Source organism: Quercus suber, unplaced genomic scaffold (assembly GCF_002906115.3).
Source record: "Quercus suber isolate HL8 unplaced genomic scaffold, Cork oak 2.0 scaffold_24, whole genome shotgun sequence".
Classification (NCBI taxonomy): Eukaryota; Viridiplantae; Streptophyta; class Magnoliopsida; order Fagales; family Fagaceae; genus Quercus; species Quercus suber.
This window is the reverse complement of record NW_027069489.1, coordinates 1,463,219-1,481,064: the sequence shown is the minus strand read 5'-3', so window position 1 is coordinate 1,481,064 and position 17,846 is coordinate 1,463,219. Positions and strand designations below refer to the sequence as shown.

The window sequence follows — 17,846 nt, the reverse complement described above, 5'->3', positions numbered from 1 at the left end:
CATCCACCATAAGTTTAAATAGTATATTAAAAAAATGTCCCTTTTATTGTAAAGGAAGAAAGAAAAGCATAAAACAAAGTGTTGATGTTCATTTGTTTTGTCCGATCCCTATACTGCATATGATATGAAGTAAAATCTAAAATGTAATCAGTTGCATTTCCTATCTTAACATCAAGGATAATTGCTCTTTACCATCAATTAAAAACACAATGAATTAAATAGCAGGAAAAAAAAAATCCCTCAATGAATATCTTATTGTTGTCCCTTCCTCAAGGACATAAACATTCCCAGACCTATATGAAACTCATTGACACCCTTATAGCCCGTTTGGATTGAAGGAGGGAGGGGGAGTGGAGAAAAGTAGAGTAGAGGCAAAAAATTAGCTAATTTTGAGCCAAATTCCACTCTACTTTACTTCTCCTCCCTCCCCCTCAATCCAAACAAATCATTAATAATATCATTGTGAAGCATCAAGCTTGACAGTTGACACCACTTATAAGGGATCACATGCAGTGGCCTATCATGTCAATGTACTAAAATGGCCGGAGCACCAACTAAATATTCTCTCTCTTTTCTTTTTTTTCTTTTTTTGGCTGAATGACCAACTAAATATTACAAAAATCAAAATTGCTTGTAGTTTTTTTACATGGAAAAAGGAATCGCAACATAAACTGAAATAGCTGGATCATGCATCTCTCTGCAGATGATGATTGTTTGCAATCTTGCTATTTCTTCCTAACTGGTTGTGTTGAATTTCACTGTTTTAAGAGATAGAGCAGCCAAGGCAGATAATACACAACTCATACAACTGTACAAAGCTATTTTTTTCCTTGAAAATAATGGAAGCTAACACTAATTTTAAGGCTAAAATGAGCAGAAAATGTGCCTGCAAAAACCATGTTCTCATGGAGGAACTGCATCAGCCAGCCTTAAAGGATTGGCCCTCTAAACTTCCATTAACCACTGGCAGGATGATCTATGATTCTTGATGATCTTTCCTACAATACAGATAATTAATGTGAAAAAAAGGAAGAGAGAATGATATAGAATTGGTTTTCAGAATACAACCCAACATAACAGAATTAATCAGCTGAGACGTGTTTGACACCATGAGCTAGAAGTCATTTTTTTTTTGTTTTGTATAGCATGTGAAATGCTTTTGCATGTTACTTAAGTTAATTGAAACTGGCCTTTGTAGTTGTAGCCAAAAATGATTCTTTCCTCAAACTATTGTTGGTCAGTAGGGGATCAAGTCCAGAAGTGGCCTTATAATTGGTAGGTCCTGCTTCAAGAAACTTTAGGCGTGTGAATCTCTGCATAAATCTTTTAGTAGGATCTAGACTAGGAAATCTTAAGGAATGGGAGCAAAAGAGGATGGTCTCTCATTAGATTTATGGGATGTTTGAGAATCTCTGTATCGGTCTTTTTCTTTTCAAGGAATTATGTATCAAATAAATGAAAAATTACATTCTCTTCGTGTGGCATCTGAAAATATAACAAGAGGAAAAGAAAATGGCAAATTGAACTGTAGGTCTCAAAGAGCTCACTTACTTTGCTAATCCAAATAGACTCATCTCACACCGAGAACTTCATGTAAGTGGAAGAATGACATCTAGATTATTCTTCATTAACCATGTGCTGGGATAGATGGAATTAGATGATCCAAGGTAATTATTCCAAACCATGATCCTTGAGCAGTCCTGCAGTAAGGCTTCCATCTGGCTTTCATCTTCCACAAGCTGTTCAATAAATGTGCTCACCTACATATGCAAATCAATTAGGTTAGCAAATGAAGCCAAGACTGTTCAAGCTTTCTGATAAAGGCATCTCAGGATATTATAGTGGCTAAAGTGTGAATTTCTCTCCAATAAAAAGGGATTAAACATTCAAGGGTGCACTTGAATATGGTTTAAGTAAATTCGTCTCTATGATTGCCTTTGTGGACGGTGAAGCTTAGATTCATTCCATTAGGAATAAGAGGACACACCAATCATGTTATGAAGACCAGTCACATTTCCAAAAATACAAGTTCTTTTGAAAAATGAAAAAATGACTATTTTGGCTGCTTCACATAAACAGCAGCAATGGCAAATCATATTGCAACATGAAGTATTATTGTGGACTACAGGATAACCAAAGAAGAAGCAAGGCAGACTAACTTGGAAGTCATCGTTGACTGTGTCAAGTTGCCTAATAGGTTCAAGAGTGGGTCGGTGCCACCTCTTTGGATCCCATAGTATAGTGCTATTGAAAGCAAACCCAGACATTTCAGCATGGAATCTCTGGAATCTCCCATTTGATCCATTTATGTGCCATCCAGTTACTTGAGATCCATTACAGATGGGCCCCTCCAACATATTTTTGCTTCCATTCCCTGTTAGTTTGGCCACCATCCATGTTCCAAATCGCCTGCAGATCAGAATAGAAATTCATGGGTTGTCACAACAAAATGCACAAAGGTATATATATATATATACACTTGTAATAAGCACATTTGTGAAAGAATAGAAAGAGGTCTATTTTATAATTGCAATAAAACTTAAACGATGATCTGGGATGATTCAAACAGACAAAATGTCTCACTAGTTTACATTTACAGCAGCACATAATTAGTAGTGTGGAACAAGTATAGATAAAGTTAAGCAATGCTAACTGAGTATATGACAGAAGTCAATCATTTTTAATTCCTTTACAGTTATATATATGGGGAAAGTACCCCCCAAAAAACAAAACTCATAGTTTTATTATTGGGACACATTAAACCCTAGACCTTCATAGATGTATTCATGTGTGAGTGGGATTTGTTTGGGTTTTTTTTTTGGCTACATTTATAAAAGTTCGAAGTACCCTTATATATATATATATATAGGTCCATCCTTGGTGCTAGCAACTGCCTTCCACCAAAAGCGACAGGTCGTGGGTTCAAGTCCAAGAAACAACCTTTCCAAAAAAATTTGGGTGTAAGACTTCCTACCATGACCTCTCCCAAACCTCGCAAAAGTGGGAGCCTCTGTGCACTGAGTACGTACGACCTTATATATATATATATATATATAAAAGCTCTCAGTAGTAACTATTAAGTTGTGGAAAAGATGGTTACAATCAACTAAACCCAAGATGTACAATCATCAGGAAAATTATTTAGACCAGGGGAGCCTTCGTGTGGAAGATTAATCTCAAAACGGGCCATATAGCCTTCCCAATCCTTCCTTGAACTAATACAACTTATAGAAGCTTTCTTCAGATGAAGCACAAAAATAAATAGTATTACTGGCAAAATGAAAGTTACTCAGTCACCAAAGGGTACCTTTGGAGAATAGAACTCCCAAGGAATAAATTAGGCACTTTCTATTCCATGTAAAACAGCCAGTGCCAATACTGAGAAAATACTATTTTTTTGGCTCAGAAATGATTCTTCAAAGAAAGGGTTGAGAAGGAAACCAAGAATGGGATCATTGCTCTCCAGTAGAATCGAAATGGGTCATAAATGCTCACTTAGCCAACCCTTCCAAGACAACATTTACTTATTGTTTACCCAACTGGTGCTAGTCCAAGCTCTCATAATGATAAAACATATATCTCTTTTCTCACTGCATTGAACCACATTCTAAATTCATTGTGTAGTATTTTGAACCATTAAGAATGACAAGCTTTATGAACATCCTTTAAACAAATCTCAGGAGACTTTATAACTACAATGATTATATTAATCCACAACCTCCACATTCTGCTCCAAATTTTCTCATTCTTGTCTTAAAACTCGTATCCTGTATTGTCAATCTTCCTAGATTTTTCTTTCCATTCACTTCTCTAAATAAGGCCCATACATATAGCCTGAATGGTTTTTTTGTTCAATTAAATCATGGTGTTTATAAATTCCTTAAGAGCTGCCGTTAAACAGTCAGAAATTACCTGCTATTGGAGTTACTAGCTAAAATTGTAGTAGTGCAGAATCTAAATTTCATCCATTTAAGATGCAAAGGCATTTAAGCAAGGCATCTATACCACAAGGTATTGGAATGGTTACCAAAATACCTACTTAGCAAACTTCGAAAGGCAAGCACAAGCATCCAATTACTTTCAAAAAATTACACGTCTTGCTCAATAACCGTAAATCATGGAAGGAATAAACTCCAACTAATATTTATGGTTAAAGAGGACACTATGCCTATGTTCTGGGTAGATATTATGCTTTGATATAAGTTAATTACAGTTTTAAAAAGCTAGAAACCACATTTTAGAAACTTTTTGCTAAAGACAGGCATATAGCACATTGGGAAAGAGACAACCAACAATAGGCTGACATTAATTTTACCAAGTGGGTACTAATAATCAATTAAAACTTAAAAGCAATTGAAGCTCACCTGAGTTACTCTTAAGATCCTTTTTTCCCCCTTCATGTGGATCCTAGTTATTTTAAGGCAATTTTGGTACCAAAATACCACTTGCCACAAGGTATTGGAATGGTTACCAAAATACCTACTTAGCAAACTTCGAAAGGCAAGCACAAGCATCCAATTACTTTCAAAAAATTACACGTCTTGCTCAATAACCGTAAATCATGGAAGGAATAAACTCCAACTAATATTTATGGTTAAAGAGGACACTATGCCTATGTTCTGGGTAGATATTATGCTTTGATATAAGTTAATTACAGTTTTAAAAAGCTAGAAACCACATTTTAGAAACTTTTTGCTAAAGACAGGCATATAGCACATTGGGAAAGAGACAACCAACAATAAGTAGTCCTAGAAAATGTAGCAAATTATAACCATTTCAAGTGTTCTTCCCCACAAGAACTTCCTATATGATGGCACTTAAATCTAACCTTTTTTTTTTTTCTCTTTCTAGGTAGCTCATAATTCGGCAGACAAAGCTACATTTGCATAAAAAAACAAAGAAGTAAGAAATAACATACCTGATCTGCCTCATTTCCTCAAAAAGTTCAGCCAAGTAAAAATTAGCATCATCAGCAAAGTAAACAATTCCATCAAGACGGTGAGTTTCTATGTGTGACAGCGCCACATTTCTTTGATGAATGTATTTATCTTTTATGTCAGACAGATTTTTATTGCAAACAAGATGCCTGTACACAACCCCAGTTTTCCTCAAGATATCAGCTGTTTCTGCAGATTGGGAGGTCATCTCCACTACAATCCATAACAGAGGAGGTGGGACAAGCTTCAATGTATGAGCTAAACGTATCAGATAATAGGCTTGAAATGGCCGAGCATATGTTGGTGTCACTATTATCAAAAGCTTCCGGGACACCAAATTTGAATTTTTGTTGAGTAGCTGGCTATCAAATTTATCACCGTGTATCTCCTCCATCAGTTTCACTTCCTTCACTTCTGACTCTAACGTGGCATTATGCTTTATGTCCCCACTGTCTAATGGCTTCATGGTTCTGGTCACATTGTCATAAGACTGAAAATTCCCAACAGTAGATGTTACCTCAAATGGGAAAGCTTGATGCTTTGACATGAGATTCGTGGATAAATTCATTGAGGTAAAAGGGGTAAGTCCAATGAAAACCCCGACCATGAAACTAATCAAAAAATGGAAAAGAGACCTCCTCCAAAATTGCACCTTTGGTTTTGACCTCTCAAGAGGCCTTGAAGACCGTGACGAAAGTACACTAAGAACAAAACCTTGAGAGTACAATGAACCCAACAACGAAGATAACAATCCACCAGATGGTTGATAGGGCTGAGGAGATGATGAGGACTTGGACAAGGGAGAAGCAACTGAACACACTTCTCCATTACGTATAGTTCCAGGTCTAGGCACAGGAGACAATGCTCTTCTAATAGAAGCCATCAAGAGGAATCAAAATCAATCTTAATCACTTCAGACTAGTAGCTCTTAAAAGAGCTATCCAAAATCACAATAACCGCCCACTAAACATGATAAACATACAAAAGTCGAACCTCATTTTAACAGTTTGCTAGCTATGGATGTCACAATTCATCTTTAAATCTGTTGACCAAATTGAGATTGAGCCAGATCAATTTTAAGAGTATAATAGTGAGATCCAGCTTCATTCAGCAAGCATTTCATAGGAGACAAAAGTCCATTTAAACCTGCCAATTATCACAAGTGAGTGATATCCAAATTACTATTGAAACATCAATAGCGAGTCCAGATAACATACCACACAAAATTTCAACCCATTCCCCACTTCACAAAGACATCCTTAATTAAGCATATAAACACCAAAAACAGTTCAAAATGCAAACTCATGTCCCAATCTTACCAATGTCCTAAGAATATATGAAGTCCAAATTAAGTTCTTAATCTACTATGAACTTCCCAAATAAAATACATACAGAAAAATCAAACCAGAAAATAACCAAGATTTCAGCTTTAGACATGAAACAGTGAGATTTCAGACAGAAATGCAATAAAATACATACTGAAACGAAAAGGGTAACCATGTTACCTTTCAGTGACAAATGGGTCTTCGATCTTTCTGACCAAATGATACCAGAGAGAGAGAAAACCAGCAGTCTCCGCCTTGTACTAGTCACACTCTTGACTCTAAAGAGATAAACTTTTTGATGCTTCTTGGTCAAACAGAGAGCGTGCTGAGACTAGAAAGTGATTTGGAATCTGTATTAACAGTTTAACTGTTTAAGAGTAAAATGAGTGTCTTTGAGAGTTGAGACTAAAGAAGACAGCGATGCTTTCCTTTAGAGTTCAGACGTTCAGTTAGACAAGTCTCTCCTCTCTCCCAAATAGAAAGATTCCGACACAAGAAAATATTTTCATTGCTTTGTGTGATCCTCCATACGTGATGCATTTTATGTAATTGGATCAAAAAAATGTACAACTCATACATGGCCCACATGTTTAATCCTGATGTTTTTCTATAATAGTATTAGTTTTTTTTTTATGTTGTTTTATCTTTCATTACCAACAGTAAGAATGACAATGTTAATATTCTTCTAAAGTTAATATTTTTTATCGATATCATACCATTTGAAAACTATTTATTCGTTTATTTATATAAAAAAAATAAAGTTATTTATCCATTTTATAAATAATAACTCATATAGTATTGATATGAGAGGACATGCACAAGTTATTATTATTGTTATTATTTTTTTAGAATCAAGGCATGCATAAAACTATTTGACTAAATCAAAGCATATAATCTATTGCTAACACAATTTAGTACCAATCACAAGGAGACACATTAATTAGATGTAGAATTGAGTATGCCCTTAGACTTATTGTTGACGACAATAAGCTTCCCTTTAATAACTTTCCACATAGTCCTATTATGCCATAGAGATATAGATTCATCTTTCTATGGTAATATGGCAAGAGAATATTTGGAGAGTTATTTAATAGCCAATAAATGATTGGTTACTTTTTTAGCCTTCTCCTAACATAGTTTTGTTTAGCATTATACTTTTTTATATTTATTATCACATCAAATGTGTCTACAAATTTAGTCTTACCATTTTCCATAATAACAAGACAAGGGTAGGAAAAAGAGAATTTAAATTATTTTTTTAAGCCCTTTTGTAGTTGTACATGTAATGTATTATAAACCCCATTTAAAACACTAATATTACTATTTTCGTGTGTATTCTAATAAGTATTATTATTTACCAAAAAAAAAAATTGTAATGGTGAATTTATATTGCAAGATTTGTGTCTTTTTAAATCCTCTAAAACTTTTTGTTTGTTTGTGGGAACTCTAAAACTAAAGTGAACTCAAATATTGAAAATAGGGCTGGTTTGGTCTCTAATTTCAAACTCACATTTTTATATTTTAAACAACATTACACACATTTTCACACATTTTTTTTTCACCCACACATATTTCAAAAAATTACAAAAACTCCATCTCAAATTACTCTACCAAACACCCCAACTTCAAGCCTCTTTGGTAGTAGTATTTAAAAACATTTTTTGAATTTAAAAACAAAAAATGGTGGATCCCACACCATAAGCACAATATGCACCAATAAATTAGTCTTACTATTAGGCACTATTTTGATAGCAATAAAACTACGAACACTTCATAAATTTATAATAATTTCATAACATTTCCAAATTAGCTTATCATCTCACACATAGACCTACTACAATTTGTACTTTGAATTTATAGTTTTTCATGGTATATTTTTGTTTGAACATCTCATCAGCAAACATTAATAAGATACCTTAAAACTGTTAGGGATGTTCATGTTGAGAGATTCATAGAAGTGGCTAGTATACTTGTACTAAAAAAAAAAAACTGCAATTAGAAGTCTTAAAATGGCTAACTTTTAAATAAGCAATTTTATGATCTTTCTCTAATTGATTTTGTTCCCAATAAATATAAAATTTGATAATTAAGATAGTTATTAATAGGCATTTATTGTGACTATGTTTATATGTTGAACTATCTATTTAAATAAAATATACTTTCATAATATTTTAATGGATGATGTAAATACAGTGGGTTTTACAAAGAATTATTGTAGAATTTAAGCTCAATTAAAAATATATAGATTAGAATAATGATATGAAAAATGAAGGCTTTCAAAAGTTAGAAACTTTTCTTTAACAGGGGAAGTTACTACCCCAATTTATTAAGCATGTCTGCATGACTTTGTGAGGCTGGGCTTGCTTTTTTCTTTTTCTTTTTGTCCCTTATGTGTGGGCCTGTTTTTCAAGTGCTGGATTAAACTGCCTCACTAACAAATCAGGAGGAATCTTGATTAGAGTAGTGGGTCGAAACCTGGACCTAGTTGTGGTCCATACTCCTCACCATGGTTCAATAGCAAATAAAACACCAAAAAAATAACAAAAGTATTTTCTAAGCGAAGAATATACAATATTTTCATAATAAATTATAAATAATTAGTTGTTATTAGTTTTAATTTGAACTTACTAATAAAATTATTTTTTGATTCTTTCAATAACAACCTGTTACTTAAAATTTATTGTGTAAATATTATAAAAATATTATAGCCATAGCATTTCTAAAAACATTTTAGACCAAAATAAAAACCTTACTAACGAATTCTTTCACTCTTCAATAGCAAATATTATTATTATTATTTATTTACTTTATACTTTATTATATATAAGAAATATTCAAATTCTTTTGAACCGTTATTTTATTTTATTTTTTTAAGATAACACATTTTTTAAAATAAAAAATTAAGCAAAATATTACTACTCCACAAACAATAGTGGTTGACTTTGTTCAAACCTCAAAGTGAGTTAAAACAATGTTATCGTCAGGAAGCGTAACACACTCAGGTTGCTGTTTAGAACCATGTCTCGTCTCGTTATTCGTTAAAACTTATGCATAATATTAATATCTAAAAAGTAAAATATTAAAAATAATAATTAAAAAAAAAAAAAACACGAGAAGCAAACCCAGTAGAAGTAGAAGTGTAGAACTCAGCTCACTTCTCTTTCTTCTCAGATCTGTCTTTTCTTTTCTTTTTTCTCTCTAAACACACAGAGAGAGAGAGAGAGAGAGAGAGAGAGAGACGCGATGGCCATGGCGATTAGGGTTTTTCTTCTTTCTCTATTGTTCTTATCATTCGCTGATCACAGCTTTTCGCTTTACGAAGATCAAGCTGGCCTCATGGACTGGTATAAATTTTTTATTGTCTTTCATTGATTTGTATGCAATTTTTGATTTCAAAATCAAATCATTTTTCTCTCATTCGTTTTTGTAATCCAAACTGAGCTTCGATTTCCCTTAGCTGATTGATTGTGTGTTTGAATATGGATTTTGATTGAAAATTAGGTTTCGTTTTTTATTAATTAAATTTAAATTTGAAATAATCGTGAATCACAGGCACCAACAGTACATAGGGAAAGTGAAGCACGCAGTGTTCCACACTCAAAAGACTGGGAAAAAGCGCGTTGTGGTGTCTACTGAAGAGAATGTCCTCGCTTCGCTTGATCTTCGCCACGGGCAGATTTGTACGTGGGGATTTTTAGTGTTTGAAATCTTTGCCTAATTGGGTTTTGTTAGCTCCAATGATTTTACATTAGGAAACTTTCATTTTTATGGGATATGTTAATTTATGCTCGGGTTTTGTGCAGTTTGGAGACGTGTTCTTGGGGCCAATGATGCCATCGATGGAGTTGATATTGTGCTGGGAAAATGTAATGATAACCCTTATTTTCAACTCATTTATTTAAAACCATATGACTTGGTAATGCAATGTTAAGTTGTTACTTTGGTCGTCAAGAAATTTTGATTTGCATGCTATGAGGCTTGCTTTTAATGTTCTTCAGCAAATTCGTAACTCGGGTTTCTTTGTATAACGGGAATTATCTATATTAATATCTCTTCACCATTGAGCAATTGAGTTGACTACTTTTTTTGTTGTGTTCATCAGTATCTATTTCTGTCAATAAACATAAATTGCTATAGCAATGCCTTGATTTTAGTAAGTGTAGAAGCAACCACAAAAAAAAAGAAAAAGAAAAGAAAAAGTATGCTCAACGCCGTCTACTGTGCTTATACCATGTAGTTATGCATATTACTGGATTTGATTGCTAATTTTAAGAAAAGTTTATCATTTTATTGTGCTTTGAGTTTTTGCTCTTTCTATTATTTCTTTGTAAATTTGCTTCTTCCTTTAGGCATCACCTACTGGAGTCCTGATCGTACAACTTATATTGTTGATCAAATGCTTAGATATTCCATTTTAAAATTTTCAGATGTCATTACCCTTTCGTCAGAGGGAAGCATTTTACGTGCATGGAGCCTTCCGGATGGGCAGATGGTGTGGGAATCTTTTCTTCAGGGTTCAAAGCCCTCTAAATCACTATTGTCTGTACCGGTTAGTGAATGTCTTTGATGTTATTCTTAGTAATTTGTATGAAGCCTTTTACCTTTTTCTAAAACCTTTATCCAGTGAACATCTTTCTCATGTTGTCTATAAATTTCTCTTCATAGACCAGAATGTATGGAATTTCTTTGTCATTTTGCATCAAACTTATATTTCAGATAACAGTCCTTAATCCAATTATCAACATTTTTTCCCCAAATTAATATTCTTGGCTGCAAGTCATATATTGCTTTTTTTTTTTTTTTTTTTTTTTTTATCTTAAAGCATATGGATTTTGCTCCTTTTTCATCAGCCAAACTGGTATCCTTCTGGAGTTTTTTTTTTGGTTCTCGCCAGCCTGCACTGGGTGGTTGGCAGACATGTTGAGGTTCTAGTAGACAATGCGCTATAAGATTTTTATTTTTATTTATTATTTATAATGAATATATATATATATTTAATTAGTCTAGTATTGTGCAGATAAATTTGACAGTTGACAAGGACAATGTGATTCTTGTTTTCGGTAAGGGATGTCTTCATGCTGTTTCTAGCATTGATGGCGTGGTTCTCTGGAAGAAGGATTTTTCAGCTGAAAGGTTTAAAAATTTTAACTTCAATGTATCTAATGTTGTTTTTTCTTTTCAAACATCACCATTTCATTAATGTTAGCTTGGTTAACTTTTCTGCAGCATAGAGGTTCAACAGATTATTCAGCCTCTTGGAAATGATAAAATCTACGTTGTTGGTTTTGTTGGTTCTTCCCAGTTTGATGTTTATCAGATAAATGCTAAGAATGGAGAGTTGATCAAGCACGCAAGTGCTGCCTTTCCTGATGGTTTTTTAGGGGAAGTATTATCAGTTTCAAGTGACATGCTTGTATCGTTGGATAGCACTAAGTCAATTTTAGTAACAATTAACTTTCAGAATGGAGAAATCAGCTTTAAAAAGACCCATATTTCAGATTTTGTTGAGGACCATTCTGGGATTGCAGACATATTACCTTCAAAGCTCTCAGGAGTTTTTGCTGTAAAGATCAATACACTTTTAGTATTCATAAGAGTGACAGCTGAAGGTGTTTTGGAGGTTGTTGACAAAATTAATAATGCAGCTGCTGTTAGTGATGCTCTCTCATTTTCAGAGGGTCAACAAGCTTTTGCACTAGTTGAACATGTGGATGGTAAGGTTCTCCTCACATTGAAGTGTAGTCATGACTGGAATAATGATTTGCTCAAGGAGAGCGTTGAGGTGGGCCATCAGAGGGGGCTAGTGCACAAGGTTTTTATAAACAATTATATCCGCACAGACAGATCTTATGGGTTCAGGGCCTTGATTGTCATGGAAGATCATTCATTGTTGTTACTGCAACAAGGTGCAACTGTCTGGTCTAGGGAGGAAGGCTTAGCCTCGATTGTCGATGTAACAGTATCGGAACTACCTGTCGAAAAGGCAGGTGTATCGGTAGCGAAAGTGGAGCAGAACCTCTTCGAGTGGCTTAAGGTATGGATATTCTGTAAATGCATAAAGTACATTTAGAAATGAGTTCAATGTTAAAAGGCATCAGATTTGTGCAAATTTCATGATTCAATGCCTGTATTCTTCTACTTTATTTGGATTGTATGGAGGTGTGGTTTTATTTGCAAATATCTTTTTCCCTTCTCTTCTTTACTTTTTTGTTGTAGTTTTGCACCAAGGAGTTGGATAGAAAACGTTGATACGTTTTGTTTGAAACCTCTACTGGACTGGTTCCCTTCTAACAACATGTTTTTGATATGATGTTTCTATTATTGAAGGGACACATCCTGAAACTTAAGGGAACTTTGATGCTTGCAAGCTCTGAGGATATAGCAGCCATTCAAGGAATGAGATTGAAAAGTTCTGAGAAAAGCAAAATGACACGCGACCACAATGGTTTCCGGAAGCTGCTAATAGTTCTTACTAGAGCGGGAAAACTTTATGCCTTGCACACTGGAGATGGGCGGGTTGTCTGGTCTCTTTTACTGCCCTCTCTACGTAAATCAGGATCATGCGAACATCCAAATGGGCTTAGAATTTATCAGTGGCAAGTGCCCCATCATCATGCCATGGATGAGAATCCTTCTGTCCTTGTTGTTGGTCGGTGTGGACCAAATTCAGATGCATCTGCTGTTCTTTCTTTTGTTGATACTTACACAGGAAAGGAGCTTAACTCTTTAGGTCTTGTTCATTCTGTTGCACAAATTATTCCACTGCCATTTACGGATTCAACAGAACAGCGTCTTCATCTTCTCGTAGACACTGACAAGCATGCACATTTATACCCTAGAACTTCTGAGGCTATTAATATTTTCCAACGTGAGTTTTCAAACATATACTGGTACTCGGTTGAGGCTGATAATGGCATCATCAGAGGACACGTTTTGAATAGAAATTGCATTGGTGAAGTAGTGGATGAATTCTGCTTTGACTCGAGGGAGTTGTGGTCAATTGTATTTCCATCTGAATCAGAAAAGATCATTGCAACTGTCACAAGAAAATTGAATGAGGTACCTTTTTCCCCGTCTGAATAATGTACTTGTTGATAGCTGTCAGTTCTTCTCTTTGTGTTTTATGATGGTAATGCTTCACAATGAACTTCTAAGACATTCTTGCATTTTATTAATTGTGTGTACAAAACTTAATTTGTTTGATTAACTAGAGATACATAATGCGTATTAATCAAATGCATAATTGTAAAGCTTGCATAGAATCTTAATTTGAGTGATTATCCTATGAATTCCAATTTTTCCAAACTTTTTTTTTTCTTATGAATAATCTTCTGTTGTATTCTATGATGCATGGTACCCTTTTACTGTTGAGCTTCTACCATTCCCCAGTCATACTTATTTGTTTTAGATTTTTTTGATAGGTTGTTATTTTTTGTTGCTTCAAATTCTGAGATACAATTGTAGTCTCATTGAGCATATAAAATGACGACAATGACAATTGTCATTTTATAATTTTGGTTTCTGGTGCATATGGGGTCTCTATAGTGGCGTCATAACTTGAAGTGATTGATATCCATATTCTTTTGGTGTCAAACAGTTGTGAAATAAATTAAATAATAAATGAGTTTTCCTAAAGGAATGCCATTAGTATGCCCAATGCTGTAAGCCTGTAACTAAAAAGATGGGCAATGCCGTGATGGTTCCTCTGGTTGGTTTTTGTGAGAGTTTACCCATGCTTTGTTGCTGCACACACACACATAATGTTATAATAGTATTTTTTTATATTGCTTTCTCTAGGTGGTTCATACTCAAGCAAAGGTTGTAGCTGACCAAGATGTGACGTATAAATATATATCAAAAAATCTACTCTTTGTGGCAACTGCTACACCAAAAGCCAGTGGTGAAATTGGAACAGCCACCCCGGAGGAGGCATCATTGGTTGTATACCTCATTGATACTGTAACTGGTCGTATATTGCACCGGATGGCTCATTATGGTTCACAGGGTCCTGTTCATGCTGTAAGTTCTGTAAATTACTTGTCCCTGTTGTGTTCATGAATGAAAGACATTCCCTCATGCATTTGTGCATTTTGTAGGTTTTTAGTGAGAACTGGGTTGTTTACCACTACTTCAATCTTAGAGCACACCGATATGAGATGTCAGTTATTGAGATCTACGATCAGTCTCGGGCGGTATGCCAGTGAACTCAAATCCTTAATTTTCTGCTGTGTGTTTTCATTTCATAAAATTTATATATAATTATTTTTTTTTTTAAATTGAACAATGATTCACAGGACAACAGGGATGTCTGGAAGCTAGTTTTTGGAAAGCATAATCTTACTTCACCAATTTCCTTGTTTTCTCGGCCAGAGGTCATCGTAAAATCACAGTCTTACTATTTCACCCATTCTGTGAAAACAATAGCAGTGACATCAACGGCCAAGGGTATAACTTCAAAGCAACTTCTTATTGGTACAATTGGTGATCAGGTAGGTTTAAAATATTTGAACATCCTGAGTTGTTGTTGGTGGTGGGTTGTATTTATTTATTTATTAACTTAATGTCAGAATTACATTTGTTTTCTATTTGCTAGTATTTTTTTTTGGGAAAAAAAGAAGGGGGGGGGGGGGTTGTATGGACATGCTTGAGATGGAGCTTGATTACATTTGTTTTCTATTTGCTAGTATTTTTTTTTTTTTTTTGGGAAAAAAAGAAGGGAGGGGGGGGGTGGTTGTATGGAAATGCTTGAGATGGAGCTTGTTTTCTTTTATTATGTGCACTGAATGACAGTAAATTTTTTGCAGGTTTTGGCTCTTGATAAGCGTTATTTAGATCCTCGTCGATCTGTCAACCCTACACAAGCTGAGAGAGAAGAAGGCATTATACCTCTTACAGATTCTTTGCCAATCATTCCTCAGGTGGGTTGGCTATATATAACAATTATTAACATCTTATCATTACTGTTGTGATTTTTGTTTTATATAAAGGTTATTGTTGGCATTAGTACTACTGTTATTTCTAAAGAAAGCATAAAATTTTGGTTGAGATATTGTTTTTGTTTGCAGTGTTATGTAGGAATACCTCAAGTTTTCAACAATAAGATGCAGTTTTGCAAACTTCTATCCTCTTACCATTTTCATTTAATAATCTTATAGTTTGGATATGCATGTGTTTTGTCTTTTTGGTAAGTAAATTTTGAATATGCATATGTAAAGTTGACTATCAGCTGTGTTTTTGTGGGTTGGTTTTGCTTTTAGAGGTTCAACTATGTTACTAAAAATTACATAACAAAAAGTTTCTTACTAAAAATTTCTGTTGGATCAAGAGAGTGTTGATCTTAGCTATGATCCTCTTTACAAGAATAATTGCACGTATTCCTTTTTAATTTCTGGTATTTAAGAAAATTATACATTTTTTCTGCCTCATAAAATTCAATTTATTTTTAATAAGGTGCTTTTTATTTGTTCATCCTTTGATTACATCAAATCAGTGATCCTGATTTGCATGTATAAATTTGGACAAGTTTTGCATTATATCCTAACTTGAACCCGGCACATTTTATGGGCCAATTGAAACTGGCTGTTGGTCTGTTTGTTATATAGAATATTATTAAAAATAATTAAGAATTACTGATAGAATAGGTTTTGGTGAGGCAAGTGCAAAAGCTTTCTTTAATTCAAAATTTTCTAGAGAAGACAATAATAGTAATTTGTTTCTGTCAAGGTTGAGGGTCTTGTTCAGTTCATAATTCAACTGTTTAATACTTAGTAGACCATCGATTCTTGCTAGGCAGACAATTTGCTGAGTTCCTGGATCCTAGCAATATTGGACTTGTGGCCAAGAGCCTTGTAGCTCAATTGGTTGGCACTTCCTGCTTTTTCCAATGTAGACATCCAGGGTTCAAACCCTCCCATGGCCCCATCCCCAATCATCAATCTATCAAGAAAATCAATATGGGACTTGTGAATACATGTGCATAATTAGTGCCAGATGTTATAGATCCAAGTTTGGAAAGAAGCAATTAAATTTTGCTAGATAGCGATGATCCATATGTGGCTTTGTGATAAGGTTCCATGCCATAGACTTGGTTCTAGTTTAAAGTCATTGGTTTTTCCTTTCAGGAGGTTGTATGGCTCCTTATCAAGGAGGTAGACCATGAGATTTTTTATTTTATTTTATTTTATAAATCGATAGTTATAATGGGAAAAGGATTTGAACTTGGGACGTCTTTGCTTAAAATACTAGGAGATGCTAGTTGAGCTACAAAGCTCTTGGCAACAGATGCCGAGGGTATGGTTAGAACTTGAGACATGAGCTCTGAAATTTAACATCTTTTCCACTATAATTAGAAACATATTCACCTTATGGTTTGCAATTATGTGCATCTTTAATTCTTTGTATTTTACGGTGACTTTTAAATGAACCATTCCCATTCATACCTTGAGGCATAGGTTCAGCATGAGTTCTATACTAGGATCAAGTGTGATTTAGCCAACTTGAGTTAGCTCCATCTTTAGAAACTTCAGCTACATGCTTCTGTTTTGGTGTTTATGGATAATTCTTTTATACTGATCTCAGCATTGTATGTACAGTCTTATGTGACGCATGCTCTTAAAGTGGAAAATCTCCGAGGCATTGTTACGGTACCAGCCAAGTTGGAGTCCACAACTCTTGCCTTTGCATATGGAGTGGATCTCTTTCTCACTCGAATGGCACCCTCAAGGACATATGATTCACTCACAGAAGATTTCAGCTATGCTTTGCTGCTGATCACAATTGTTGCCCTCATTGCAGCAATCTTTGTGACCTGGGTTTTGTCGGAGAGGAAAGAACTACAAGATAAGTGGAGGTGATTTCAACTCGTCATGTCCCTTTCCTAACAAATACTTTGTCCTTAAGCCACTTTTAGTTTTTACATTAGGTGAGGAGGTCAAGCCTTCCTTTAATGGCATTTTTGTTGTAAAATTCCATAAGGATTTTTTCGTTTCCAATTTTTGGGGATTTAGATAATTTGACTAAATTTAGTGCCTTCATGTTGTAAATCTAGAAACGCAGGAGGATAATTACATTATTCTGGAGGCAAGTTACATTATAAGTTATGACTTTAAATGGTTTTTTGTCAATTGGAAATTAGCACTGACCAGTTTCCTCGACATGCGGTGCTTTGTTTAACATTCAATAAACTCCTGGCTAAAACACAGCGGGGACTCACTCAGATCCTTTAAACTTTAAAGAGTTCGGAGTAATCAAAGTTGGAGCTGGATCTTCTTATCCTATTAATTTATGTCATGCAAACAATCTATGCGCTATCTGAATAATAAGAGTAAACAATTATTTGGGCTGAAAACTTGGAAATAGAATGATGTTAATTTGTAAGAATTGACTGATCTGAGTTTGTGCCAACCACGGCGGAGTTTGTAATTAAAACATCTCTTTGAATCCTACAATCATATCGTCAGCAAGCAAAGACCACAACCATGATTGAAGTCCACAAAGATAATTGCTACTGAACCGTGTCAGACTTGGCTTTTAGTGTGAAGGTGATATGTGCAGCTTTATACCATTCAAGGCAGACCTCCCTTAC

General features: G+C 34.6%; 2 protein-coding genes across 4 annotated transcripts; one reads left to right on the top strand and one right to left on the bottom strand.

Moving 5' to 3' along the window:
• Nucleotides 1-606: 606 nt before the first annotated feature.
• LOC112025674 (probable beta-1,4-xylosyltransferase IRX9H) lies at nt 607-6,775 on the bottom strand. Of its 3 annotated transcripts, XM_065766283.1 has the most exons (6): nt 6,443-6,775; nt 5,931-6,083; nt 4,919-5,806; nt 2,160-2,409; nt 1,552-1,760; nt 607-998 (listed from the first exon to the last, which is right to left on the bottom strand). In XM_065766283.1, the coding sequence occupies exons 2-5, from the start codon at nt 5,933-5,935 to the stop codon at nt 1,590-1,592; spliced, it is 1,314 nt and encodes a 437-aa protein (XP_065622355.1). In that variant the 5' UTR covers nt 5,936-6,083; nt 6,443-6,775; the 3' UTR covers nt 607-998; nt 1,552-1,589. The 3 variants fall into 3 exon arrangements, with proteins under 3 accessions (XP_065622355.1, XP_023914122.2, XP_065622350.1); XM_024058354.2 differs by having other exon boundaries at nt 4,919-6,083; XM_065766278.1 differs by having other exon boundaries at nt 607-993; nt 4,919-6,083.
• A 2,616-nt stretch (nt 6,776-9,391) lies between these two features.
• Nucleotides 9,392-17,415, top strand: LOC112025673 (uncharacterized). The gene is made up of 12 exons (XM_024058349.2): nt 9,392-9,606; nt 9,815-9,942; nt 10,066-10,128; nt 10,690-10,811; nt 11,280-11,395; nt 11,489-12,296; nt 12,590-13,321; nt 14,060-14,281; nt 14,359-14,454; nt 14,557-14,751; nt 15,067-15,180; nt 16,855-17,415. Exons 1-12 carry the CDS (start codon nt 9,506-9,508, stop codon nt 17,113-17,115), a joined length of 2,958 nt encoding a protein of 985 aa, XP_023914117.2. The 5' UTR covers nt 9,392-9,505; the 3' UTR covers nt 17,116-17,415.
• Nucleotides 17,416-17,846: the final 431 nt, after the last annotated feature.